General features: G+C 41.0%; 1 protein-coding gene across 6 annotated transcripts in view; it reads right to left on the reverse strand.

The window, feature by feature from the left end:
* Positions 1 to 6,568: 6,568 nt before the first annotated feature.
* The window catches only part of LHFPL2 (LHFPL tetraspan subfamily member 2), a 196,777-nt gene continuing 176,567 nt past the window's right edge, over positions 6,569 to 26,778 (reverse strand). For all 6 annotated transcript variants that reach the window (XM_049866450.1, XM_049866466.1, XM_049866482.1 and 3 more), the window contains one exon: positions 6,569 to 10,897. In XM_049866450.1, the coding sequence (XP_049722407.1) occupies positions 10,641 to 10,897 (257 nt within the window). In that variant the 3' untranslated portion in view covers positions 6,569 to 10,640. The remainder of the gene's footprint in view (positions 10,898 to 26,778) is intronic.

Genomic DNA, 26,778 nt, shown 5'->3' on the forward strand with positions numbered 1-26,778 from the left:
TTTTTTTTTTTAGCACTTTGATGTAATCCTAGAATTCCTCTAGAATATGAGTATTTTGTGGGCCAGTGATTCTCAAGATAAATCATGGTTTTGAGCTGTTGTGACTCTTGGGGATTTGTAGTACTCTTCAGGTATACTGGAGCTGGGGAAAAAAATACCAAAAATCACTTTTATCTGGTGATCATAGTGGTTCCTACAATATTGTAGTCCCTCACACAAAAACGGAGCCCATTGTGAAATACTCAGTGAGCATACACGTCTCTCAAAGTTTTTTTGTAGCTATGAATGTAACATATACCCATTGTAAAACAATTGGAATAAATAGAAAATTGATAGATAAGATGATAAGTTATGAATAAAAAAATAAAAATAACCCTTAATTCTATCACCTAGGGATACCACTGGTGATATTTTATTTTCTTCCATTCTTCTTCTATGCATATGTATTTTATAGAATTAAGGGATATACGGTCGCTATGAGTCGGAATCGACTCCACGGCAGTGGGGTTTTTTTTGTTTGTTTAAGGGATATAAGTAACATGGATTTTTTTTGTCCTTTCCTCCCTCACTTGGCATTATTATAATGGTCTGATAGTTTAGGTTTTAAAATTAACTTTTTTCTTTGCAAAAGTACACATTTCAAGTACAAACTTGAGAAAATAGTTATAAGCTAAAGAAGGTAATTAAAATTGTTTATAAATCTATAACCATGAATAATCACTATCCAAATGTGGTTTCTTCTATTAATTTTTCTAGGAAGGCACCTTTTCCCTAAAATTAAAAAAAATGAGATTGTACTCAATATCCTATAGTAGAAGCTCTTACAGGCCTCGTTTGTTTGGGCCGCTGAAAACCACATTGGCATTGTATGTCATCATGCATGGCTCATCAGATTTTTATGCTGAATGCAGATTTTTCCAGAGTTGTACTATTTGAGAATTTGGGAACTATGGGTAGCTATATTTTGCCATGAGACAGGAGTCACAAAGAAAGCCTGTCTGCAGTGAAAATGAACAGCCAAGCAGGCATGTAAAGAGATGCAGAGTAAAGGACATAGAAAGGCTCTTAATACCTTCCCATTCCCTTTCTGGGGCCGAACTGTTCAGCCTTGCCTCATCCTATTATTCGCAAAGCCACCCCCTCCCCGCCAGCTTTCTTAGCTGGTTTTCTATTACTTGCAACTGGAGAATGTTAACTAACACAGTGGTTTGTAATCTGTTTTCATATATATCTTGAATTTATGTTTCTGAATACATACTTTTAAAACATTTTAGTGGCTATATAGTTAAACCATTGTATGTGTTTATCATTAATTATTTTTCTAAGTCTTGTTATTCCCTTTAGATACTGCCTTTCAGGGTTCTTTTTTTTTAATAAATTTATCAAAGAATATTATTGCTAAATTTGGGGCTTAGGCTTTTATTTTTTCCTTAGGACAGATTGGTGGGCCAGAGTACATATATGCTTTAAAGACCTTTGATGCACATTGCCAAATTGCTTTCCAGAAAGATTGTACCAGTTTATGTCCTCCATCAGCAGTGTGCAAAAGGGCCTCTCTCCACACCCTAGCCTGGATGTTCCTTATCGAATAAGTCTTAACCACCAGTAGGTTTTTTTTTTATTGTGCTTTAGGCAAAAGTTTACAGTTCAAGTTAGTTTCTCATATAAAATTATACACTTATTGTTATGTGACCCTAGTTGCTATCCCTATAATGTGACAGCACACTCCCTCTTTCCACTGTGGATTTCCCATGTCCATTCAACCAGCTCCTATCGCTTCCTGCCTTCTCATCATGCTTCTAGACAGGAGCTACCCATTTAGTTTCCTGTATCTACTTGAACTAAGAAGCACACTCTTCATGAATATTATTTTGTTTTATAGTCCAGTCTAATCTTTGCCTGAAGAGTTGGCTTTGGGAATGGTTTTAGTTCTAGGTTAACAGAGAGTCCAGGGTCATGTCTTCTGGAGTTCCTCTAGTCTTGGTCAGACTATTAAGTCTGGTCTTTTTTATCTGAATTTGAGTTCTGCAACCCCCTTTTTTTCTGCTTCGTCAAGGACTCTCTGTTGTTGTGTTCCCTGTCAGGGCGGTCATTGTTGGTAGCCGGGCACCATCTGGTTCCTCTGGTCTCAGGCTGATGGAGTCTCTGGCTTATGTGGCCCATTTTGTCTCTGCTTTTTTTTTTTTTTTACCAATAGGTTTTGATAAATAATCAGGAGGTCTGTTTTCTGACCATAGTCTGGATCCGCATAGCTCTTGGGTGCACCCAACACTACCTGTTAATTCTTTTGGTTTTGCTAAACAGGAGTAACCGTAGGCCTTGCATCCACAGAGGTATCTTCCACTTCCTGAAAGCTGTAACCTAAAGATGATTAGCAGAATGCTGTATTATAACAGGATGTAAAAAGAGTAGCCTTCAGGTAACCAATCCATTGAGCCTCTCAAAGTAAAATTAGGTTGGTTTTGCCAAAGGGTTGTTACACTTCACAAAATGTAATTTTTTTTTTTTTTTAACAACTCTGGTATCAATCAGGGCAGACGGGACTCTTTTGTCTTTTTTTAAAATAACTTACTGAAGAGTTGCAACATACTAAGCACTATACCAAGTGCAGGACCCTGGTGGCGCAGTGGTTAAGAGCTACAGCTGCTAGCCAAAAGGACAGCAGTTCACATCCATTAGGCACTCTTTGGAAATCCTGTGGGAACAGTTCTACTCTGTCCTATAGGGTCGCTGTGAGTCGAAATCGACAACAAACCTATGATGTAATTTCTGCTATTGGCCCCATTTTTGTTACTCCAGGTCACCCATTTAGAGAGCGGTGATGGTGGAGGTAGGAGAAGGGGACAGCTAGAACCAGGTCCCCTGACTTGCCAAGTGTGGGATGTCTACTGCGTGATGCCACCTCTCTCCAGTATGCTGTGTACCCACATCTCTAGTTAATTCATGCCCATCCCCTGAGAACAACGGACAATAGGAAAAAAAAGCTAGAAAAAAGTACAACATGTGTTTTTGAAGTCCCCAGCCCCAGTGCTAGCTTCACAACCTATAGGTGAGTACCTGTTGCCTCCATCTCAACAGTGTTAATTTACAAATGGTCTTTGGCATTTGTGTTTAGAGACACTTTAGTGGAGGACAAATTCTTATTTGTTAGGTTAACTATGAAAAGAAAAATATGCCTCTTAAAGTCATTGTAATAGCTACTTCCTCTGGACGAGAGATTATTTATACTAAATATAAATAAGTAAATAGAAGCTACCAAACCCTATCATTTGTTTTACCACTGTTATATACCCTACAAATTGTTAGCATCTGTTTCAGAATTGAACTAAGTCAGGATTGATGAATTGAGATCTATAGTGTCATCTTTAAACCGTTTGAAAAATTACCAGGTTTTTTTTCGAAAGGGAAGAAAAAGCGGTGTTTTCATCAGTTGTCATCTTAAGGTGTAACCTTTTTGGAGGTATGCTTGGAAGTTATTTGAAGTGTTTACCCTGCTGAGATGTTGGTGTTCCCCAGAGGTTTGTACTGGCCTTCTTACCCTGCATATTCTAGATAGAAGGAAACATAAAGTAGCTGTTTAAGAGCATTGATTGTGGTGTCAAACCTGGGCTTGAGCCTTGTCTTTGCCACTTGCTAGCTTTTCGACTTTGGGCAAATTACTTAACCTCAGTTACTTATGTGACAGTTATCGCATCTATAAAATGGGGTTAATAATAGTATCAACCTCATAAGGTGTTGAAGAATTAATGAAATTATGCAAAGTGCTTAGCACAGTGCCTTCATATAGAAAGTACACAATAACAAAAAACTATTACTGTCTATGCATGGGCATTGTTGACTCCAAACTCTCTACCTCTAGCCTGGTCTTCTGTCCACAGTATATTCCCAGTTGCACACAGAATCTCTCCACTGGCAGCCTAAGCTGAACCTTCTCTACCTTCACTGTCCCTGCTGCTCCTGGATTCCTGATCTTGGTGATGGCATCAGTGTACACCCAGTGTCCAAACTAAATAATCCTAGACTCTTTCTCCGTCCCCCACACTTCTAATCAGCTACCAAGCTGTCCTTTCTCCCTAACATCTCTCCAATTCATACCATTGATTACCTTCACTATCACTGCCTTAAATTAGGCTCTCTTCTCTTGTAAGGAGCCCTGGTGGTGCAGTGGTTAAAGCTAACCAATAGATTGGCGGTTTGAAACCACCAGCCACTCTGTGGGAGAAAGATGTGGCAGTCTGCTTCCACAGAGATTTAGATTTACAGCCTTGGGAACCCTATGGGGTCGCTATGAGTCAGAATTGACTCAATGGTGGGTCTTGTAAATAAATGATAATGGCTTCCCCTAAACATAAGCAGTTGATCTGCTTACCTGTGGGTGTCAGATCATTCAGGATATTCAGCTCTAATAAGCCAAAGAGCTGCTAACACCTATGTGTTATTTTTCTTTCACATGTGGTTTGGTTTTACTACTTCCTCTTATATGTGCTTTTATCTATATCCTGTGTGCCTAAGTCTTAAGACATGAACTGCTAATTTTGCTTCTCTTGCAGAACTCTTCAGGGCGAGGAGAGAAAGCTGCAAGGAAGAAGATAGTAGTATGGGCAGCATTGGGATGGCCCCAGCCAGGTGACTAAGCTGTTGATGGGCCTCTGAAGTAAAGACAATGATTGCTTCTGCTTTGAAGAGTAGGCTTAAAGTTTGCTTTGATGCCCTAATCCTTTAGCATTTGAGAGTCAAAAAGGAATTATTGAAAACTACTGAAATAAGACCCACTTAAAGAAAATTGATAGTAAAGGCTGATTGATAGTGAAGATTGTTCTTGTGTGGTTTTGTGATAAGCTAAGACTTGAAGAGGAGCTGGCAATAAGTTGAATACAATGCATTCCAGGAAGATGTCCTGGAAAGTTGATCCAGTAGCAACATTTCTAGGTAAAAACCAAGAGTGAAATAGGAAGCATATATGTGGGTTCCCCTAACCCCTGCTGAAATTTAAATCCAGGGTCCTTTCTCTTAAAGATTAACTTTTGAAAGTTTTGCTTGGATTATTCAGACCATGATTTGTTTGGAAAACTACTTTGGTTAGTGATTTGGATAATTTTGTCAACTTTTGATTTCTGTTAGAAATGTGGCAGGTGTCAGGTCTGTTTAAAAGCCAAAGCATCAGTGTAGTTTCCACTGTCACAGGCTTATAGGTCAGGGGGAGAAATAGTCATAGCCATTTTTGTTTATTCTGTCAGGTGATTCATGGGATATGGAGAGGAATAAGAATTTTAAAAGAATGGTTAGTGTCATCTTTGTGTTAAGAAATTAGAATTCTACCTATAGTGGGTGAGACTTTTTTTTTTAACTTAAATTTATTGCTCATAGTTCTGGAGGCTAGAAGCTTTAAAGTTTTCTTGGCTGTGTTTTAGGTGAAAGTTTGCAGTGCAAATTTTTCATTCAAAAATCTTATACACAAATAGTTTTGTGACTGGTTATGATCCCCACAATGTGTCGGCACTCTTCCCCTTTCCCTTTCCACCCTGGGTTCTCAGTGCCCATTCATCGAGTTTTCCTCTCCCTTCCTGCCTTCTTGTCTTTGCTTTGGGGCAGGTGTTGCCCATTTGGTCTCATATAACTTGATTGAACGAAGAAGCACGTTCCTCATACCCCTGTCTAATCTTTGGCTCAAAGGCGGACATCGGGAGTAGCTTCAGTTCTGAGTTTGCAGAGTGTCCAGTGGCCATAATCTCAGGGGTTCTTCCAGTCACCGTCAGACCATTTAGTCTGGTCTTTTCTGTGTGTGTGTGTGAATTTGAATTTTGTTCTACATTTTTCTCTCTCTGAGGGACCCTCTACTGCGATCCCTGTCTGAGCAGTCAGTGGTGGTAGCTGCCATCTACTTCTTCTGGGCTCAGGCTGCTGGAGGCTGTGGTTCACGTGGTCCATTAGTCCTTTAGACTAGTATTTTCCTTGTGTCTTTGGTTTTCTTCATTCTCTTTTCCTCTGAATGTGCTGGGACCAATAGATGTATTTCAGGTGGCTGCTCACAAGCTTTTAAGACCCCAGACGCTACTGTGGGTGAGACATTTTGTGGGCAGGATGACCTTCAGGAAATGTGGATGTGGAACTACTTTGTATGATTGACTTTTAATTTTGGTATTTTAGTTGGAAGAAGAGACCGTGTCCTTCAGTTGTTTTTTTCCCCTTGTCACTATTATACGTATTTCTTTACATTAGCTTGTAAAGCCTTTTTAATACTCACAAGCATTTCTATTTTATTTCATAGCTTTACTTTAAGATATTCGTACAGTATTTGAGAGCTTTTTTCTCCGCTACTTATAATTATGTTGAGTCTTCTCCAAGGAGGTATTATATGCGGTACTTATCTTGAAATTAAAGCTAATCTAGGGTAGGGATATATACATATAATGTTACTAGTAAAGGGAATAGTTTGAAATACCTGAATATCCTTTCTCCTGTCATCAGAATTACACAAGTTAGTATTTAAAATAAATTTTGACTGGTAGATATTTTCTTGATCAAATTACATCATATTGAAGCCAACATACTCAGACTTGAGTCAGAATGAGTTTGCAAAATCTGGTTTAATTCAGATCTGGGGAGGGGAAGAGAGCAAGATGTGAAAATACATATGCAGAGGAACTTAATCAATGCTAGACAAACAATGTATTAGTTTACAATATAATAAGATAACCACAAATTTGAAAGCTCAAATTGAGTCCATCCGCTGTAAAAAGTTTTATATTTGGCTCAAGTGGCTGTTGAATATCAAGTGGTGCTGAGTTCCTCCAAAGCACCTAATGACACCCCACCACCCCCCAGCTTTGGATGGAGTTTCACTACAGTCTCAGGAGAAATCCCAGTTGTGCCTTTAATTCTTTTGGCCCTTTGGAGTCACTGCTACCCAAATACAAATGTAGACCAGGAATTTCCAATGGCCACATGTTATTGCACAGAGAGGTCTGTTCTAAGCCAGACTCTTAAGGCTATGAAGGTGTGAGAATAGCCTTAAATAGTGGTCTAGCATTAACATGGTCTATAAAAGCATGTTAAGAAATAGCTCCTTAGTGATTATGTACCAGCTACTAGTTATCACACTAACAGAAAAGGCAATGTGGCAGCTTCACATTTCACATGAAAGACTAGTATTAACTGGGCCTGGCTTGCTGGCTTGACTTTTATATAAATCTAGTGATTATTTTAAATTAGACCCAGGAAAAAATGATTTCATACTAGTCTTTTCTTCACATAAGACTTGTGTAGCATTAAAATTGTTATGGACTAATGATTAAGCCATGAAGGCAAAAATGTGTAACTCCCCTTTGCCAAAACAGAAACATCCCTGTTCTGACTCCTGTCCAGTTTCCACAAAAACAAAACATACACCTTTGTTATTGCACATCTTTCACACAGACTTGTGTATGTATAATATACATCTCTATATATTTTTAAATATGCTACACAAAAAAAGACTATGGCACTTTACAGAATACACGTTTAACAAAAGATCATCACACCACAGGCGTTTGAAAACTACAAAAACCCTTAATTAATGTAACATTGTTGAGTTAGCACACAGGTTTAAAGAATCCACAGACTCCAAGGCAAATATTTCTGCTTCCCTGGAGTTCATTGAGAAGACTAGCCCATCATGACACTTTTTTTAAGCACAAATGCAGGCAAAAATAAATAAAGACTTTCTTAGTAGTAGCAGTAGTAGTGGTCCAGCTACATTAGATTTTTAGAATGAGGTGATTAGGTGATTGATAGAAATTTATTAGGAAACTAGGTGTAGATCAAACAGTAATTGTTTTTAACATTTTTTTCTAGCACATTCAGTGGTTGTTAAAACAGCTGTGCAGAAGAGTTTTTTAGTCTAGCCTAGCATGATTTTCGATGTTCCACTCATCCCAACCAAAGCATGGCTAATGGATAAAAAAAAAAAAAAAAAAAAAGGTCTAGCATTACCATTTACTGTCTCTGCTAGAGAAATTTCATCTCTGCTTACTAAGTGTTCAGGTGGTTTTGGGTTTTGTGTGTGTGCTTTTTTGGGTATTCTGTAGCATTCAAACTAATGAGATAAACATTGTCAAGTGGCTTTATTCTGGCCAACAGAGGTCACATTTCCACTTGTGACTGTTATCAGATTGCTCTCTGGCCAGTCAGCCAGTAAAGACAGACGTGCTTGGGGGATTCTCTGGGCTTACGACTTCTCTGTAAGAAGGAGATTGTGCGATTAGTATAAGGAAGAGAGTGAGATTGTAAGATTAGTGTTAGAAAAGTGAATTCTTTATCTTGTAAAGAAAAAAAAAGTTGAGTGAATCTTCTGATGATAAATTTAAGGAAGAGAAAAGCTGTTTTTATCAAGATTATTTGCTTGATAAAGGGAATTGGTTGGTTTTAAATGAAAAAAGGTTTGATAAGTAGTTACTATGGTGGCACAAGGACTTGGTTGTTGTTAGTTTCTGTCAAGTTGAATTCCGACACTTGGCAACCCCACGTGGGCAGAGTAGAACTGCTCCATAGGATTTTCAAGGCTGTGACTTTCTGGAAGCCTATCACCAGGCCTGTCTTCCCAAGCGCCTCTGGGTGGGTGGGTTCGAACTGCCAACCTTTTGGCTAAGAGTTGAGCACTTAGCTTTTTGCCCCTCCTGGGGACTCCTAGGGACTTGGTTAGTACATTATAAATGTACAGTCAGGGACTGGAGCTTTGTCCAGTGGCTTCCATAGTCTATTTCCGTTTGCTGTTAGAGACATGGTTAGTGTGTCCTGAGCTCTTACTAATGTAGATTGCTATGAAGATACCCACTTACCCCTTTTCTTTAAAAAAAAAAAAAAAAAGTCATTGAATTTATGGCTTGCTTACTTTGAACTTTGGTCCAAGAATGGTAAACTCATTAAGACCTGCGCCCGCCCTGCTCTTAGCTCTTAAATCGGTGTGATAAAATGGTTTCTGGAATATGCCAAAGGCCAGAAGGAAATAAAACATTAGTTGCTCCATTCCATCTATTTATATAGCAATTTGTTCTGCACGGAGGCATGGCTTTAGACTCACAGCTTTAAGATGATTCACTCTGGGCAAAGTTGTAAAATGATTCTAGGTTCTGTACCTGGTGGCATAATTCCTTGTGCATAAAAGGTGCTTAGGAATTATTTGTTAAATTTTCCAAACAAAGCCTTCAAGTGAGCAGATTCATAAACCCAAAGAGACCTATACTTTTAATGCTTCCAGAAATCTGGCTGGTCCACCCCACTTGCTTGAGTTGTGTTTTCTCTATTATTCTGCAATTCTGAAGGTAAAGGTAATGCCAGACTGGTTTCTTTCTGACTACTTTGTTCACTCTGAAGTAAATTTTAAGCGATGGTTGGCTAATACCATCTTCTTCCCTGAATTTATGGAAACGAGACTAAAAACTCCTGAATCTTTTAAAATAGTGGTGTTCAATTCTTTTTTGTAAACAGATGTAGGCAGATCCTATAAGCTTGGTCTAGCTCCAGTTTTTGCATTAACTTTCTACTCTGTGCTTTCCTGGGAATGAAGGCTTTGATGCAACTCTCCAATTGCAGCAATTTAATGTTACTTCAGTCGACTTTCAGGATCCACACCAGTAACTAGAAAAAAACTCAACGCCCATGACTAGCTTCTGTTTTTCTGTAGGAAATACCATTCTGCTGCTGATTGGGTTGTAAATACAGCCTAGTTACCAAACAGTGGGAAAGGGCTCCCCTCAAGTGCTGAGATCCTGGCAAGTCCTCCCAGCCAGTATCTCAATGAGCCACAGCTGGCTTGGAGACCTCTCCCTGGAATGAGGAAACAGCATGAGGTTGCCTTTGGCAGTCAGAGTGCAGTCCTAACCCTGGGAGAAAAACACGTGATTTACAATGGAAAAGGGATGAATTTGTCTTCACTAGCAGGATTTTTTTACTTTTATCCTCCATATGATTGTTCAGGTAATTATTTTTTCTTTACTCAAATTTCTAAAATCTTGGAGTGACAGTTCAGTTGAGCATTCCTGGAATTCAGCTTAGGAGGAGTTCCACAACAGGGTCCCCACGTTGTCCTTGCTGACCCTTTGGTCAGCTAAGCAAGAGGGTCTTGCTATGCCCTTTAGCACATACCCTGTCCCCAGTCAAGTCTGTAGTCTTCATTTTAGTCTCCAACCTAGACAAGTTATAAGGACTAGGAGGAAAACTAAAACACCAACCTAAAACCTTATCCTGAGGCACAGATGCTCACAGGCATGCAAACATGTGGCAGAAACTGTCTCAAAACAGCTTGCAAATCTGGCTAGCTGGCTCTTCTATTTCCAGAGAAACTGCTGCCTTAATGATTGAGATCATTATCCTTCAGTGAGCCCCAGGGGGAGATGGAGTCTGACAGAATTTGTCAACTACATGTCAGAGTGTATATACTATCTTCAGGTTCTAGCCCTTAAAATTTGCACTGTGGCCCTCATGCCCAGTAACTTTGCTTAGCTGGATGTGGCCTCTCATTGGTCCTGTTAAGGCCTGGGGCTGTGGAATGCGGCTTCGGTAGATAGAGGCTAGTTCTCCACTTGACTCAAACCACGAAACAGGAGATGGATTGTTTCACAAGGTTACATAAGGAAGAAGATGGCACTAATGTCTCTTCCAAACTAAAGGAGGCAGATAAGGTTTTTCCCCTCTTCAATTTCTTCCTGTACTTTGTCACTAGAGGTTGCAATTTCTGCTTGTGCAGAGAAGACAGCACAGATGAAGGTCAGGACTGTGCCGCCGATGGCAGTATAAAAGGCCCAGCCCAAGGAGCAGTCTCCAGGTCTGTAGGCAGATGCATAATGTCCACAGTAGCTTACGGCCTTCTGGCACCCCCAGCCAGCTGGGTAGAGTATCAAACCCAGGATGAGGAAGAGACCTGCAGGGAAGAAGAGAAAACCACCACCAAATTAGATGAAAACTGCAGTGACTCGAAAAAGTAAAGGAACTGGCTGGACAGATCTGTTGCCATTGTTACTTGATTTGCTACTTTAGACAATGGCATATAGAATGTGGTCTGCAAATAGAAAGCCTTAGGCTCTGTTTTAAGCAACTAATCTGACCTGATCAAGAAATGTTTTCAGCCACTTTTGTAGCTGTCGGGATATAAATCCACCAATAATTTTCCTTCTAGAGAGCAAGTGTAACTTGTTGCCATTTTTTCCTATGGGACTCTTATTTCAGTGAATATTTCCATTTTGGTCTAAGGCAGAGGTCAGCAAACTGAAGTCCTCAGGCCAAATATGACCTGTGGCCTGTTTTTGTCAATCAGGTTTTATTGGAACATGGCCTTTGTGCTAGAACACCTGAGCTGGGGAGTTGCTATAGACCACATGGCCTGCAAAACCTACAATATTTACTCTCTGGAATTTTGCAGAAAAAGTTTGCCAAGCCCTGGTCTAAGGGAATACATACAGAACCAAATAGACCTGGTGAAATGCAAGAGACAGGGGCAGTGAAAGACCCCAGACCTTTACCCTGAATTTTCAGCACCTTTTTTTTTTTAAGTAAGTCCAGGAGGAGTCTGTTTTATGGCATTCACCAATAATCAATGCATGTCTGGGGCAGAAATCTCTGTATTTACATATACAATAAGAAAAAACTACAAGTTTCATAAGTATTTTTTTGGTCTGGATGCTTTTAAGTGAACTCACCCTTGAGCAGACAGTAATAAGCTCTGTTCAATTCAGCTGATCCTACTGTCCTGTCATACCAAACGTCCACTTTTGTATTCCTCACAGCTTTATACTCACTGTGTACCTGGAATGCAGCAGCTGAGAGTTATTTTTCCTGCCAGCCCTGGAAGGTTAGGAGCTACCGTTAGGAGGAAGGTGAGGCAAGTGAGGTGCCCAAGGGGCAAAATTTAAGGAGGTCCTCACTCTCAGGTGCCCACCCTGTACTTGGCATGAACTTGAGATGCCTCACTTGCCTGACCCTGGCTGCCACTCACCCGGAAAAAGATTCTTACAGAGAAGTCTGGAACCAAAAATAACAAAGGCAACCAAGGCCCCAAAATCTTACATGGAAAAATTTTTTGGTAGAAAGTCTTCCTTAAAGACCTTTATTTCACCTTCCAGATTCTGCCAAGAGGAGGATGGCCTTATTCTATACAGCAGAAAAAACTTTTCTCTGAAAAACAACACCTATAAAATCAAGATTGTTAAACCATAACCACAAAATCTGTTTTTAGATACCTGATCTTATACCTGAAAGGTGTAAGGATAGTAGTTCAATCCTTACAGATTACTCTTGGCTCTAAGTTCTGTCTCTCTTCCCACCTGAACTGAAATTCTCTGGGTTTACCACACCAAAGATTTCAAGTATAGCAACTGTTTACCAAGAGAACATGACTAAATTTTGGTAGCATGAAGTTCGAAGTTCTTTCGAGCCATGCTTCTTCAGAACTTAATGACCTCTGGCCATAACTTTCACAGCTATCTCCATCCGGCAATGTTAGTTCACTACTGGAGCGGTTTTTGGGTCTGGTTGCCCCTCCTTCCTTAATTAATCCCACTGCTCTACTCAGATGATGGCCTCGGGGGGCTTACTAGCAGGGGTGCAGTAGAGGGAATTCATTCACATGATTCACATCTCGATGTCTGAGAAAGGTGATTCACAAAGGAAGTCTTTCTAACCCTGCAGCCCTCTTTCTCGCTAGGTCTGAGTGTTGGAAGCAGTCAAGGCAGTGATGTGTAGCTGGGGAATTATGGTCCAGTGTTGGGAAGTGTAAGCAAGTTGGAGAGGAGCAACAGAATGAGGCATCGTGGAGAGATGGTGTTAGAAATATGCCTGGGAGCATGGAGCCAATTCCTCCAAGAATAACGGCAGCCAGTGGAGAATGTATCATTGCTATCCTGGAATATGGAGGGTCCTGAATCCTGGTTGGGTCTCTGGAATCAAGTCAAAGGGTAGAAATCATATAGTAGAAATGCCCCTACAGTCCAGCATGGTGCTAGAACACAAGCCAGCAAAATGACGGGCCATGGCAAAGACTCTCTAAAGAAAAAGGTAATGCAGCTAGTAGTTTAGAGCTGTGGTTTTGGAGTCACTACAGGCTTGAATCCAGACTTTGCCATCTAGAAAATTTCTTAAGTCTGATGCATCACCTGTAAAATAGCGCCAATCCTTACCTCATAAGATGATGGTGAGTCTTAAAGTCTGTAAAGAGTGCTTTCTCTGCCCCTAACAACACAACTAGAACACAGACTAGCAGCTTGACAATGAGTTAAAGCCTTTGGCAAGCCCCTCCCATAATAAATACCAGCAGTTTAAAGTTTACCAGATATGAATAAGCAGATCAGCTTCTTTTTGAAAGGTGTAATAATCTGGGGAGAGGGAAGGTCACCAGGCAAAATTTAGCATCTTTGAAAGAATAAACTATTCTCCATCTGAACAGAAGTTTACTCAGCTGGGGAGAACTAAAATGATATAAGCAATTATTTTTCAGCATTTCCTAAGGCCTAGGATAAGCTCTCATTAGTCCTGACTGCATCCCCACCTTGTTCCCTAAGAAGCCTCACCCATCCTTGGGCACAGGAAGACTGTATATGAGGGACTGACCAGTGTTTGGGTGTACTCGGTGATGCTTGCTAGTTTCCCTCAAGGTCCTAAGTTTCCCCATGGGCCTTCTCTAAAACTTGTACTCCCTTAGGATTTGATGGTACCCTCTTGCATGCAGCTTCTGCTCCAAAGCTTCAAGTGCAGGCCCTAGATAAGCATTGTAAGAGTCTAAAGTGTTCATACTTGAATTGTGGCTACAATTAAATATTAATTGCACACTTTGTTTGTATTAATATGGCTTAAAACGAGCCCAGTAAGTAAAATGAGTGCATTTTAATCTGTTAGGGACAGAAGACAAAGCTTGAAGTTCATTATCACCAGAAGCTCTACCATGCTGGGCCAGACTCTGGCTGGTTGTAGAACACACAAAATGCCTGAATTTGGATGTCTCAGATGCTCTTTGGAGGTCCAACAAAAACCCAGTTTTTGGAGGTAGGCAGGTTTAAAATAATTGAGACACAGAATCCTTACTTTAATAGCATCAGACCCCTTTCCACAGCATGTGGAGCCCCACTGGGAACATTCACCTCCAGTACTACTCCCAAGCTCCCTTAGGTAAGTTCCCTTTTCTAATAGATGCGATTCCTGAGGTACCTCCAGCCATTTTAAAACCTTGTGGCTGCAATCTGTGAATCAGGACAGCAGAGAGACTTTGCTTATCATGTAAGGGTACTGTGCTTAGAGTTTGTTGAAAGCTTCAGCTTGACTGTAAGCCCACAGTAAAGTAATGTGGGAGGGTAATAAAAAGTGAGCTTTGGTGTGTCAGCAAGCTCCAGTGGATGTGATGTGTGCTGAAACCACACACTCCCAACCCAGCAGCCAGCCTACACAAACACAAGAGTGCCTTATCCAAATTGTCAGCAGGTCAGTGGGAGGAAGTTGCCACTGTCCACCCTGCCCTGGCCAGCTGATGGGCCAGAGTAGACCTTACCTCCCAGCACTCATCCAAGTTGTCATGATGCCATGAAAATGCAAGCCACTAATGTGAGCCCAAGCTGGCACCAGTGTTCCTTGCTTCACTGTTCTTGGGGCCAGGAGCCACCAGCACCCTAACAAGCATGCATTTATCTCCAACATTATCCCAGTTGACTGAGAAAAAGGCCATAAAGCTTTCCCAGCTCTCAGGTAAATCCCAAACTTCTCTCCCTGGCTTTGAAGGCCCTGTGTGATCTGGCTCTCTATTACGTCTCTGAACTCACCTCCTGCCTTTCTCACCCTAGCTTTCTGCTCCAGCCACACTGGCTGGCTGGCTCTTCCTTGATGCTCAGGTCTTTGCACTTGCTATTCCTTCCACTTGGAATGCTCTTCTTCCCAGTAGCTTTCAGGTCATCTTTAGCTAAATGCTACCTTCTTGGTGTAGTCTTCTGTGGCACTCTTTAAAATTTCAACCATCCACCTCTCCCCTACTTCCTGCCCTCCTTGCTTTAACTATTTCTCCTTAGCACTTGTCACTAATGTAGTATATATTACTCTGAGTCATATGAAACTGTCAGTGCTTGACAATATTTTTACCCACAAAAATGGCCATTTCATATGGTTTAACCTCATATTTTACTTAGTTTGATTACTGTACGTCTCCATCCTAGATCTTAAGCTCTATGAGGGCAGAGACTTTTGTATACTTGGTTTACTACTATAAAGTCAGTGCCCATAATAGTGCCTGGTTCATAGTAGAGCTGTAATAAAATTTTACTGAATTTAATACAGTTTGTTTTGTGGTGTTTCTAAACCATAGTCCCCTGGGTTAAAATGGCAAAATAACTTTTCAACAAATACCAATCAGTAAGAATGAAATGTGTCAGCAAGAAGGAAAACGGAGATCCCTTAGTTGGTTGGCTTACCTGCTACACTGCCTTCTTCTAGACCTGTGAGTCCCTGGGTATAGAAGGAAACTTGGGCCCTGACATCCAGATGGGCTTGATGACACCAGCTCATGAAATAGAATTAAAATTAATGACTTCTTAAATTGGCATGTGAGACAACAGGGAAAGAATACGGTAAGACATAAGCAAGTTTGCTGCAAGCCTGCCATGGTTTTCTTGGTCCTCAATTTGGAGTGTACCCACAGAGACTATCAACTTGATTGTGGGTTATATCTAGAGGCCAGATGGAAGGTGGAGTGTGCTCTGGATTGAGTTTCACATAAGAGCCAAGCCAAAAATGGTCTGATCTCCCTCTGCAGTTCCTGAAGTTAGGCCAGCCTCTAGTAGCCTCTAGGGCCTTTCCCTTGCCTTGCCTTATTATTACCATTGGGATATGTGTGTGTGTGATAGCGGGTGACAGAGAAGGTAAGGGACTAGGCATTTACTTTTCTCCGGACTGGCATGTCTCCCTGGTACCTGGCTGAGCTGTAGCAGGCCCAGCTGGGAGGCAAAGGAAAAGCAGGGAGAACGATACTGGCGTTCAACCAAAGAAAACAGCCACCATGGAAAGAAACCAAAAGTAACAAGGGCTAGCGACCTCTGACATGGCTCAATCTATTTAATAAGACGACAGCCCAAGAAGGTACTATTTTAACAACCTTAAAGGATACCCTCATCCTTGTATTTTCTCTCTTGCTAACAGCCTCCCAGCTGATTGTACCAAGAGAATTAGATGATGCCAGTATATGCTGACCTGGGAGAAGGTGGGGGGCTCAACCTTATCTAGGGAAGAAAAATAAATACATGACAAGAAACTGATGGTTAGTCACTTGGATTACCATACAGATACCACTGTAAGCTGGAAACATCCTTGAAAACGTAACCAGCGAGCCCCTTATGGTCCTGGCCTTCATGATCAGATGAGCACCAGCTACTTCAATGCTAGCACCCAGCCTCCCCTTCCACGTGCCCCACCTGAAAGGAGCTTTTAGATTCAACCTTGGATTCCCAGCAACTCTCTCCTCCTGCACAGAAATTTTTAAAAGTGTATGGAGAACCTAAACATTAATTTAGGTTTAACGCAAATAATTAAACCGTGAGAGCTTCACAAGGGCAGGAATTGTGTTTTATCACTGTGGTTTGCCTATGACATAGAATATGCTAAAAAAAAATGAATGAAACATCCCAGAACCTCTCCTAATGCCATAACTGCCTACGTCCCCAACCCAACCAGGAAAAGTAAAGTCGTAGTCCTTCTGCTTTCTGCTCAACGTTCAGCACTGACTGATCAGACCGGCCACAAAATTATGTCTCGGGTCAATTTCTTGCTACTGCCTTGGAATCAAATAATACCATATAAAATGTAAGTTTTAATTAAATCCCTTAGGTGGAAAGACAAATATCTCCACAATCCTGCCAAGCTCCCTATTTTGGAAAGGCTAGGGGCTGCTGAATACAAAGAATAATATTTTATTTGGTCTGAAGATGACCAACACACGCTTAGGAATAGGGCATGTTGTGAGCCAAGTCTGAACCACAGCTCTTCAGCTCGCAATGGAAGCAAGAAAAGGCTCAGTGGCTATTTCACAACCTTTCTTGGGCTTTTTAAGTGCCTTCTGCTTCCCTCCATATCAGTCTCACAATTACTACACTCCTTCACTACTTGCTGGCCAAGGGACTGGACTCAAGATTTCTTGTCTTTTGTGGGTCACTCACCACAAGGCAGGTAGCTATTTTTCTTAGCCTGAAAAACGTGAGAACTTTAAGTTGGCTCATGTCCTCCAGAATAACTATGTGAACAAGTAAGTCTCTAGACATCACCCTTCTACTTCCTCTTCGGACAGTCTTTCAGACTAAATATTAAAGACTGACTAGACCTCCGTTTGCAAAGGAAATTCTCTATGGACAGGAACAAAAGAAAGCCATGTGTTACTGCTACCAGCAACCTGCGGAGAAGCCACCAGTGAGAGACACAGCACTTAGCTTCTGCTAAGTCATAAACAAGAAACTCACTCTAAAGCTATGAACTATGTTAATATCTCTGGAGAGAGTTTTCACAGCAGACAACTGACAGGAGGCTGAAAGTATCTTGATAACATAAGAAGAATGAGAATTCTAGAACATTTAATTGTGCTTATGTGGAACCTGTACATGATATCAAGAGGCAGTCGCTCAAACTTAAGGGGATACTGTGTGGTTTAAGATTGGAAGAGGTGTACGTAGGGTTGTATCCTTTCACGTTACTTATTCAATCTGTATGCTGAATAAATCCGAAAAGCTAGAGTATATGAAGAACATGGCGTCAGGATTGGAGGAAGACTCATTACCAACCTGTGATATGCAGGTAACAGTCTTGCTTACCAAAAATGAAACTGACTTGAAAATAACCTCAAGCATTTTGCGATGAAGGTCAAAGACTATATAGCCTTCAGTATTACTTATGTCTGAATGTAAAGAAAACAAAAATCCTCACAACTGTACTGATAACATCATGATAAATGAAGGAAAAAACTGAAATTGTCAAGGATTTCATTTTACTTGGATCAACAATCGACATTCATGGAAGCAGCAGTCCAGAAATCAAACGATATACTGCACTGGACAAATCTGCAAAAGAACTTTTTAAAGTTTTAAAAAGCAAAGATGTCACTTGACCTAAGCCATCCATGGTCTTTTCAGTCACCTCATATGCATGTGACAGCTGGACAGTGAAAAAGGGAAACAGAAAAAGAACTGATTCATTTGAACTGTGATGTTACCAAAAAATACTGAATATACCATGGACTGCCAGAAGAGTGAACAAATAAGTCTTAGAAGAAATACAACCAGAATGTTCCTTAGAAGCGAGGATAGCAGGACTTCAATTTGCTTACTTTGGACATGCCACCAAGAAAGACCATCACTAGAAAAGGGCATCATGGTTGGTAGAGTAGACTGTCAGTGAAAACGAGGGAAGCCCTCAATGAGATGGACTGACACAGTAGCCACAACAATGGACTCCAACATACTAACAATCATAAAAATGGCATAGGACTGGGCAACAGTTGCCACAGGTTGGAGCTGACTTGACGGCAACTAACAACAATCTTTTGATCTGCGTTACACAGATGACATGACCTTGCTTCCTGAAAGTGAAGAGAACTTGAAGCACTTACTGATGAAGATCAAAGACCATAGCCTTCAGTATGGATTACACCTCAACATAAAACAAAAATCCTCACAACTGGACCAATAAGCAATATCATGATAAACGGAGAAAAGACTGAAGTTGTCAAGGATTTCATTTTACTTGGATCCACAATCAACACCCATAGAAGCAGCAGTCAAGAACTCAAAAGATGCATTGCATTGGGCAAATCTTATGCAAAAGACCTTAAAGTGTTGAAAAGCAAAGATGTCACCTTGAAGACTAAGGTGTGCCCTAGTAAATTCAGTTGCTTCATATGCACACGAAAGCTGGACAATGAATAAGGAAGACCGAAGAGTTGATGCCTTTGAATTGTGGTGTTGGCAAAGAATACTGAATATACCATGGACAGCCAAAAGGATGAACAAATCTGTCCTGGAAGAAGTACAACCAGAATGCTCCTTAGAGGCAAGGATGGTGAGACTGTATCTTACATACTTTGGGCATGTTGTCAGGAAGGATCAGTCCTTGGAGAAGGACATCAGGCTTGTTAAAGTAGAGGGTCAGTAAAAAAGAGGAAGACCCTCAACAAGATGGACTGACACAGTGGGTATAACAATGGGCTTAAGCATAACGATTGTAAGCATGGTACAGAACTGGGCAGTGTTTTGCTCTGTTGTACATACGAGTTGGAACCAACTTGATGGCACCTAACAACAACAAGGAATATCCACTAAGTATACACTATGTGGTGGTCCCCATGCCAGGCCATGGTAGAGTTATGAGTCAAATGTTGTAGGGCTCATGGGCTTTGGACATTTTAAATACTTTCAGGCCAGCAAGGCTCAATGAATCTGGTCACACTACACACATCACCAATCCCTGAACAAGGGGCTCTTATTCATGCTGACCCGTGGGCCCTCATCGACCTGCAAATACCCCTTCATCCCAGTTCACACGTCATGTCTATGCAGAACATTTGTCACTACTTCCTGCCAGAATGGTATTCTCTTTGTGCTCCACTGCCTGTCGACATCCCTCCTCTTCAGCTCTTTATGCCATTTTTGTGTATTTAATCAAGAAGTACTTACTGAGTTATCTACTATGTGTCAGACGCTATTCTAGGCCCTGAAGATATAGCAGCCTTCTGGGGGAACTCTGAGCCCCTCAAGGCAGGGCAGCTTTTTTCCTCTTGGTATTCCCTATACCCAGCACATGTCCTGACTTTACTATTAGGTACTCAGTGTTTACCGAATCAACACTAATTCTCTTGAGACATCACGATTTTGTCATACCATTATTCAACAATAAATCTGATGAGTGTATGTCACAGTTAACCTTGAATAACCAGGTAAAGAGCTCAAATTATTTCTGGAACTGAACAACCATTAACATATTTAGGAACACAGCAGGAGACCTTCTGACTATCAAACATCCACCCTCCTTCCAACGTTCCTCTGAAGATATGGGGAAAAAAAATCACGCAGGATTGTCTATCAGGCCTGCCATGTGACTCAGGACGTTTGGACCATGGTCCTAACTAAGCCTGAGATTCATCAGACCCAGCTGACTTCACTACAGCAGAATGCCAGGATGCTGCCCTGCCACCACATACCTCAACTCCCACCTCAGGCAGCCATCTCTCCAACATGAGGCAAAAGGAGGCAGGCAGGAGACTTAGAGAGTATCCCTTCCCTATTATACTGGGACAACTCAGCATTCCTGGCTAATTGGGGGTGGTAGCTTCATCTTTATCCTTACATAAAACGTGTATCAGCAAGTTCAAAATGTACTGACAGTACTGGACTAAGGAAAAACTAGGCCAAGGCAGTCATTACCACATGGATTTTAAATCATCTGCCAGTGTTTGTTTAGCCACAAGGTGGGAACCCTCATTGGCCCTTCCTTCTCAGGATTCTTTGCTCTTCCTTATCTTTCCAGGGATCAATCCTTGGTCCTCTTTTCTATCTACATTCTTCTTACTGATCACACTTGGTACCACAGCTTTAAATATAGCCTCTATACTGATGTCACCTGAATTTTTATCTCCAGCTTTGAACTCCAGGTTTGTATATCCAACTTCCTACTTGACTTCCACTTGTATGTCTAACATGGTACTTGAAAATTATGTCCAAATCTGAACACTTGATTCCCACTCCCCATGTCAAAAATCTTTTCTTCACCTTGTCAATCCCATCTCAGCAAGTGGGATTTCAATCTTATAGCTGCTCAGGTCAAAAACCCTGGAATCATCCTTGACTCCATCATTTCTCTTAGGGCCTATACTGATCTATCAGCAAAGCCTGTTGGCCTTCTTTCTACCTAGTCCGTCTGCCTGGGATGCCCTTTCTTTTGATCAGTCACATTGTTAACTCCTTCGTCTTCAAGTCTTTGGTTAAATCTCTTCTCAATGAATCCTACGCTGTCCACCTTATCTAATGTAATAGTACAACCCTCCCCCGCCCTGCCCAGGATACCTGACCTCTCTTATCCTTGGCTATACCTTTTTTTTTCCCTTATAGCACTCATCATCTTTTAACATACTATATAATTTACTTATTTTGTTTATTGTTTGTCTCCGCCAGCTTGAATGTGAGCTCCACGAGGGCAGGGAGTTTTGTACAGTTCATTCTTTGTTTCCCAATTGCCTAGAACAATGTCTGACATGGAACGGGTGCTCAGTCAATACTTTTTTGAATGAATGGATGAATGCAAAGAGCATGTTGTGATGTAATTATTGTACATTTTTAAATGAAGCCACTGTGGAAAGCTCTTGCCAACTCTGTGAAGTGGCTAGAGGAAAAGCTTCAGTCAATAAGGTGAATCCCAGGGGTTGGAAATTTTAGTCAGTAGAACACCCGCTATGGTGTTACTACTGAAACACAAAGAGGATCCAAACCATGAGACTGGCCTTTAATTTGACTGCCAACACTGAAAACCTCATTCCTGGCTACAGAAAATGGCTATTTGTTGGGAGGTCGCATAGAAAAAAGTAGTAAGCTGATTAAGATGTAATAAATTTTCAGTTACCTAGAGAACCAGCCTTAGTTAAGCCTCAAAACTCTGAAATTATTTCCACCTCTGCCTGGCTGCAGTGAGGACAGCTGAAAAGACAGGCTGTAGCTGCCGTGTGGAATGGCCAAGGCACCTGCTGGGTGAGGAGCAGCAGTGTGGGAAAAACCTGGACAAGTGTAGGAAAACGACAGGTGATAGAAGACACAGGGATAAAAGGGGAAATGAAGAAGGAGATGGACTGCAACAGTTCGCACATGAGGAAAAGGATGGTATCTAGAGGCAGCAGTGAGTCTGGAGAGTGGGAAGACCAACAGAGAAGGTGCCAGAACTGAAGGCAGAGAAGGTAGAACTGCCCTTGTTGTTAGGGGCTGTCAAGTTGATTTTGACTCATAGAGATCCCATGTAACAGAGAGCTGCCCCATAGGGTTTTCTTGGCTGTAATTTTTACAGAAGTAGATTGCCAGGTCTTTGTCCTGTGGAGCCACTGGGTGGGTTGAAACAGTCAACCTTTCATTTAGCACTGAAGTGCTTAACTGTTTGCATCACCAGGGCTCCTTAGAATTGCTCTACAGCCCAGGAAAATATTCACTCCTATCAGCAACCCTGAGGGCAGTGCCACAGATGAACCTCTGTGTCTGTGTGTGTGGCGGGGGTGGGGGGGGGCGGGTCTCTGTTTCCAGTAGAGGAACAGCATGCTCAGTTATTTAGCTCTAAGTCTGGGACCATCTATCCCAACCAGGTAGGTGATATGTACTTGTACAGAGTGATATACAACATTCCTATGCATGCTATTTAACATTTATCCATCTGCTTCCCTCTCTTTTTCTGTCTAAATTTGTATTTTTCCCCAGGTCATCTTCCGTGCTGACACTTGGAAGTCATTTCAGTAGTCCCTGATAGCTATTTGTAGGTTTTCAGCTGTTGTTAGGTAGGGACATTTTCTCATTCATAATACCCTAAGCAAATTGTCAGATATTATGAAGGCTGTGCCTTGAGGAGGACACAACATATCTGACTATGGTTCCCTACCAGTTCCCTACCCCCTGAATCTGCCATCAAGATACTCTCTTGCTGAAGACCACTGTGTGATCCTGTGTACTTCTCATGTGCAGGGACTTGGAGATGCTGTAGTAATGATCCTTAGTCACCAAGAAAAGGCTACACTAGGGGCCCTACACTCTGTTTTAAGAAATAAGAGACACATATAATACAATTTAGAATTTCATGGGTAAAAAGTTTAAATAAAAATTAAGAGTAAATGGTTAGCCAACTATTTGGAAAACTATCCAGAACAATGACAGTAAAAAATACAAGCCTTACTGTGATACAATATGCATTTGTGCCATAATAAAACAGCATTCATTTAAAGACCTCCTAGGTTTTTTTTGGTATCTCTAAGTATGTATTTTTGGCTCCTTTGAACTTCCATTGATTGTAGACATGGTGACAGTGGTAAGGAATGTGTTCCCTATTCCTTGGATTCTGTCTCCATCCCCATCCGAAACCTTCACATTTGGGGAGTGTATTACCTAGTCCTCTATACCTCAGCTTATTATAGTGTTGACCACCTTTGCATGTCATTTCTGATTCCTATTGCCTTTTCATTTTCTAGTCTTCTTTGGAAGAACCTTTGGGAAGGTCTTCTACGGTAAAAGTGGCAGTTTCCAAGTAAAAATGACATGTATTGGGTTATGGAATTGAAGCTATAAACATCCTCCCCTAATTTTATACATTTATAACCGATGCTGTAATGAAAGTTGGAAGTTTGTATAGATGATTGTAATGTCTTCATGATCATAATATTCGTTATAGCAATGGCAGCAGCTTAATGTTTATTGAGCACTTAATATGTGCCAGGCAGTGGTTAAGCACTGTATAACAACTCACAACAATGCCATGAGGTTGATACTATTAATATCATCGTTTTACAGATGATGAAACTGAGGCACAGAGCAGTTAAGTAAAGTTATACACCTAATCAGTGGTAAAGCTGGGACTCAAATCCATGAGCTGTTGGAGAGCTGATGCTAAAGAGCAGTTATCAAGTGAAGGGAAGGATGCACTAAAACAAGGGGCCATTCTTTGTCAGGAGGATTGATTTGCTAACCCTACGGCAAGACATTCTGAGTATCCCCAGTCTCCTGACTTCAGGTATAGATGCCACTTTAGAATGTCTGTCCTTGGCCAAAACAACTTCGAGAAAAAAACCCTTGTGAAAAAGAACAATGTAGGATCTACTATGATGTCCTGTTATGCAGGATGTGGAACATCTGTATGAGCAGAAAACGGCAAACAAAAGGCACAAACCCCCTCGGACAGAAGGAAAAAAATCTAAGCAGTAAAATCAGCTTGCATTTAAGTCTTTCCTCTGAGACCCTATATCCTTGCAGCCTTACCTGTATACAAGGGGCTTGTTAATCGTGTTGTTAACGAGAGATCTGCTTGTCCCTACATTTACACGTAGTGGATGTTGCTTTCAATTTGGGGCATGTGGCTGTTGTGAAATGTTGCTTATGACAACTGCAGACACTAGGGTCATGCCCCAAGGGCTCCTTCTTCCACTGAAAGCCCAGAGTCCAAAGGCTGATCCACAGAGGTAGTCAAGCCTGCCTGCCTTCTTTACACACCAGGACATTTTAACACAAAAGTGGTGAAGGATGTAGTCTGAGAATAAATTCAGCTTTATGAAACTTTACCACATTGTCCTTATTGTTCTTGTTTTTGCTGTGGACTGGTAAAAACATCAGCACAGACCAGACCAGCACTTATTCAAAGGCAGTGTTTGTGAACCACTGGTCCAGTGGATCTTCTGAGGGGTGTGTGGGCATAGGAGTGAGCTTGTGTTAGGATGGGGGCTTCTCTAGGAAGCCTGGTCACTTACTGTGCAAGTGAAGGGTGAGGAGGCTCTGAGTTTTCTGCCCCACCCCCCCTTGATGTCTAGAGTGTAACCGTTTTTTGTTGCATATCATTTTAAAGTTTTAAGAGTTTATAGACAAGCTACACGGGGCCCAGCTATGACCTTCAGTACCTCTGCTTTGATGGCCAGATGAGGAACTGGAGGTCAGAGGGTTCTTCAGTGTCTTGGATTTTAAAATAATGCTTGTATTAATCCTTATGCTGACTCCCTGGAGTCTAGTGGGGCACCTGTTTTCTGCTAAAAACACTCCCATCAAATTATAAGAAAAATACTCTTCCAGGGTGGAGGGCGGAGAGAGGATGACAGAGCAACATAAAAGTGAAGTATTTGAGAGACAATTAGAGCACAGTTGTCATAAAAAAAAAAAAAAAAAAAAAAAAACCTTAGAACCACGGCCCCCAGCGGAAATTTCTGTTATAATTACTCAAAATTAATGGTCATCGATTAAGGATTGATGCCCTTAGAATGTGTAGAGAAACAATTTGTAAGAAAGATGCAGTCTCCCATTGTTGAAGCTTCCCTAGGTTCTTCTCAGCAGTGATTCACATTTATGTGCCAATTACTTCATTGGCAGTTTCCAAAGCTCTAACTCCTAAAGTGTTGAAATGTATCCCAATGGACTAACTTAGCCAGATTGTGCCTTCCCATCAGTTAGGGATAAAGTTTTACTTCACACTGGGGGTGAGAAACTGTTTGCTAAACTGTTTACATGCGACTGGAAGAATTTTATGAAATATTTTCTTGATGAATTATTCACCCAACATGGAGGATTTAAGAAAGATGGAGCTCCTGTTTAACTATAACTGAAATGCATTGATAATTCAAAATAAGTCGCCAAAATAAAGTAAAAGACACTTTTAAAAACAATTTAGTTATCAAGCTGTGAAATTTTTATTATAATAAAGTAAATTTCTTGCCTGTTTAGGTCTCTGGGTCTAGATAATGTTAAGTAATTTCCATAATGAGTCAGGTGACAATTGTACATGTTGGTTTGAAATTATTTATATTCATGAGTACATATTTGTATTAATTCTTAAAGTCCTTTAATATTGGCTTCGTTTTCTTAATCCATGCATTTTTAGATTTAGTCTATACCAGGGGATGTCTTTTTTAAACAAATGATTGCTAGCAATTCAGTAAAGCTACTAAAAAGGCCATATAGAAATGGACTCGTAAATCTGGCTGACCCTGCCACAGCAGTTCTCCGTAGGAAATGCAGTTTATTTCTGAAATGGCTTTACAGCTTGAACGACTACAACTGTTGCATTAAGCTATTAAAACAGAGTACCTGAACTGCTTATGTAAATATTCACAGTCATGCTTAGTGATTATTTGTTAATGGAATCTGAACATAGATCATCCATGGCTCCAAGATAATTTATGTCTACAATTAAGTGGTTACCATTGCAAACTACTTTCTACATATTATTTGCATATCAATTGCTACCTCTGAATTTTAAGAGAGTTTACAATTTTCTTCTAGATCTTCCAACTGATTCTTTAAAATAGGGCCCAGTAGATTTACTCAAATTAATGCCTGCTCGGCCTGCTGGCTTTAAGGCAGTAGTTTTTTATCTAATGATATGGTTCTTTGTTCCCTTTAAACATAATGATAATAAAAAATATATATATTTTTGCATCTCTGGGGTACAGTTTATGAAATGATGATTCTCTAATACGGCTTGGGAACAGAAACTGAAGAAATTGTAGACCTGAATGCCTCTGGGACAGGTGTTTGCATTTAGTAGGCATACAATAAAAGCTCCTTAAACTGGACTTTAATTATGGCCTACATTTATCGTAACATTTCTGCCTTCTTCAGCTTTTGGCCAAGGGCTAATTAAAGGTTGATGAATTAGTAAATAGATCATAGTTGATTCAGACATGGAACGGGTTGGGCCTGACTTCTGGGGGAGGCATTATCTGACTGGAAATACGGAAACTAAGAACCTCTTTTTGGCAGTCTGAAGCCTCCAGGGCCTCATTCTCACTGAGGAGGAAAAGCACGGGTTGCTCCCTCTACTTTCTTCAGTCACCTTCTTTGAGGGTATTCTGAAGTTGGGCAACCACAGTCACACTGTGTTGTCAGAAAAATCCGACGAATTTTTCTGATGTAAAATTTCCCTCCCTCTCCCAAAACTTCCCAAACCCCTGTCCTTATTTCTCTCCTCTCCCATGGGTGATCTGGGCTTTCTGGCTTGGGAATGAATGAGTAGGGCACTGGAGAAGTCAAAATGGAAGCCGGGACTGGGTTGGGTTGTGGTCATCTTCTGGATGCT

Source organism: Elephas maximus, chromosome 2 (assembly GCF_024166365.1).
Source record: "Elephas maximus indicus isolate mEleMax1 chromosome 2, mEleMax1 primary haplotype, whole genome shotgun sequence".
NCBI lineage: Eukaryota > Metazoa > Chordata > Mammalia > Proboscidea > Elephantidae > Elephas > Elephas maximus.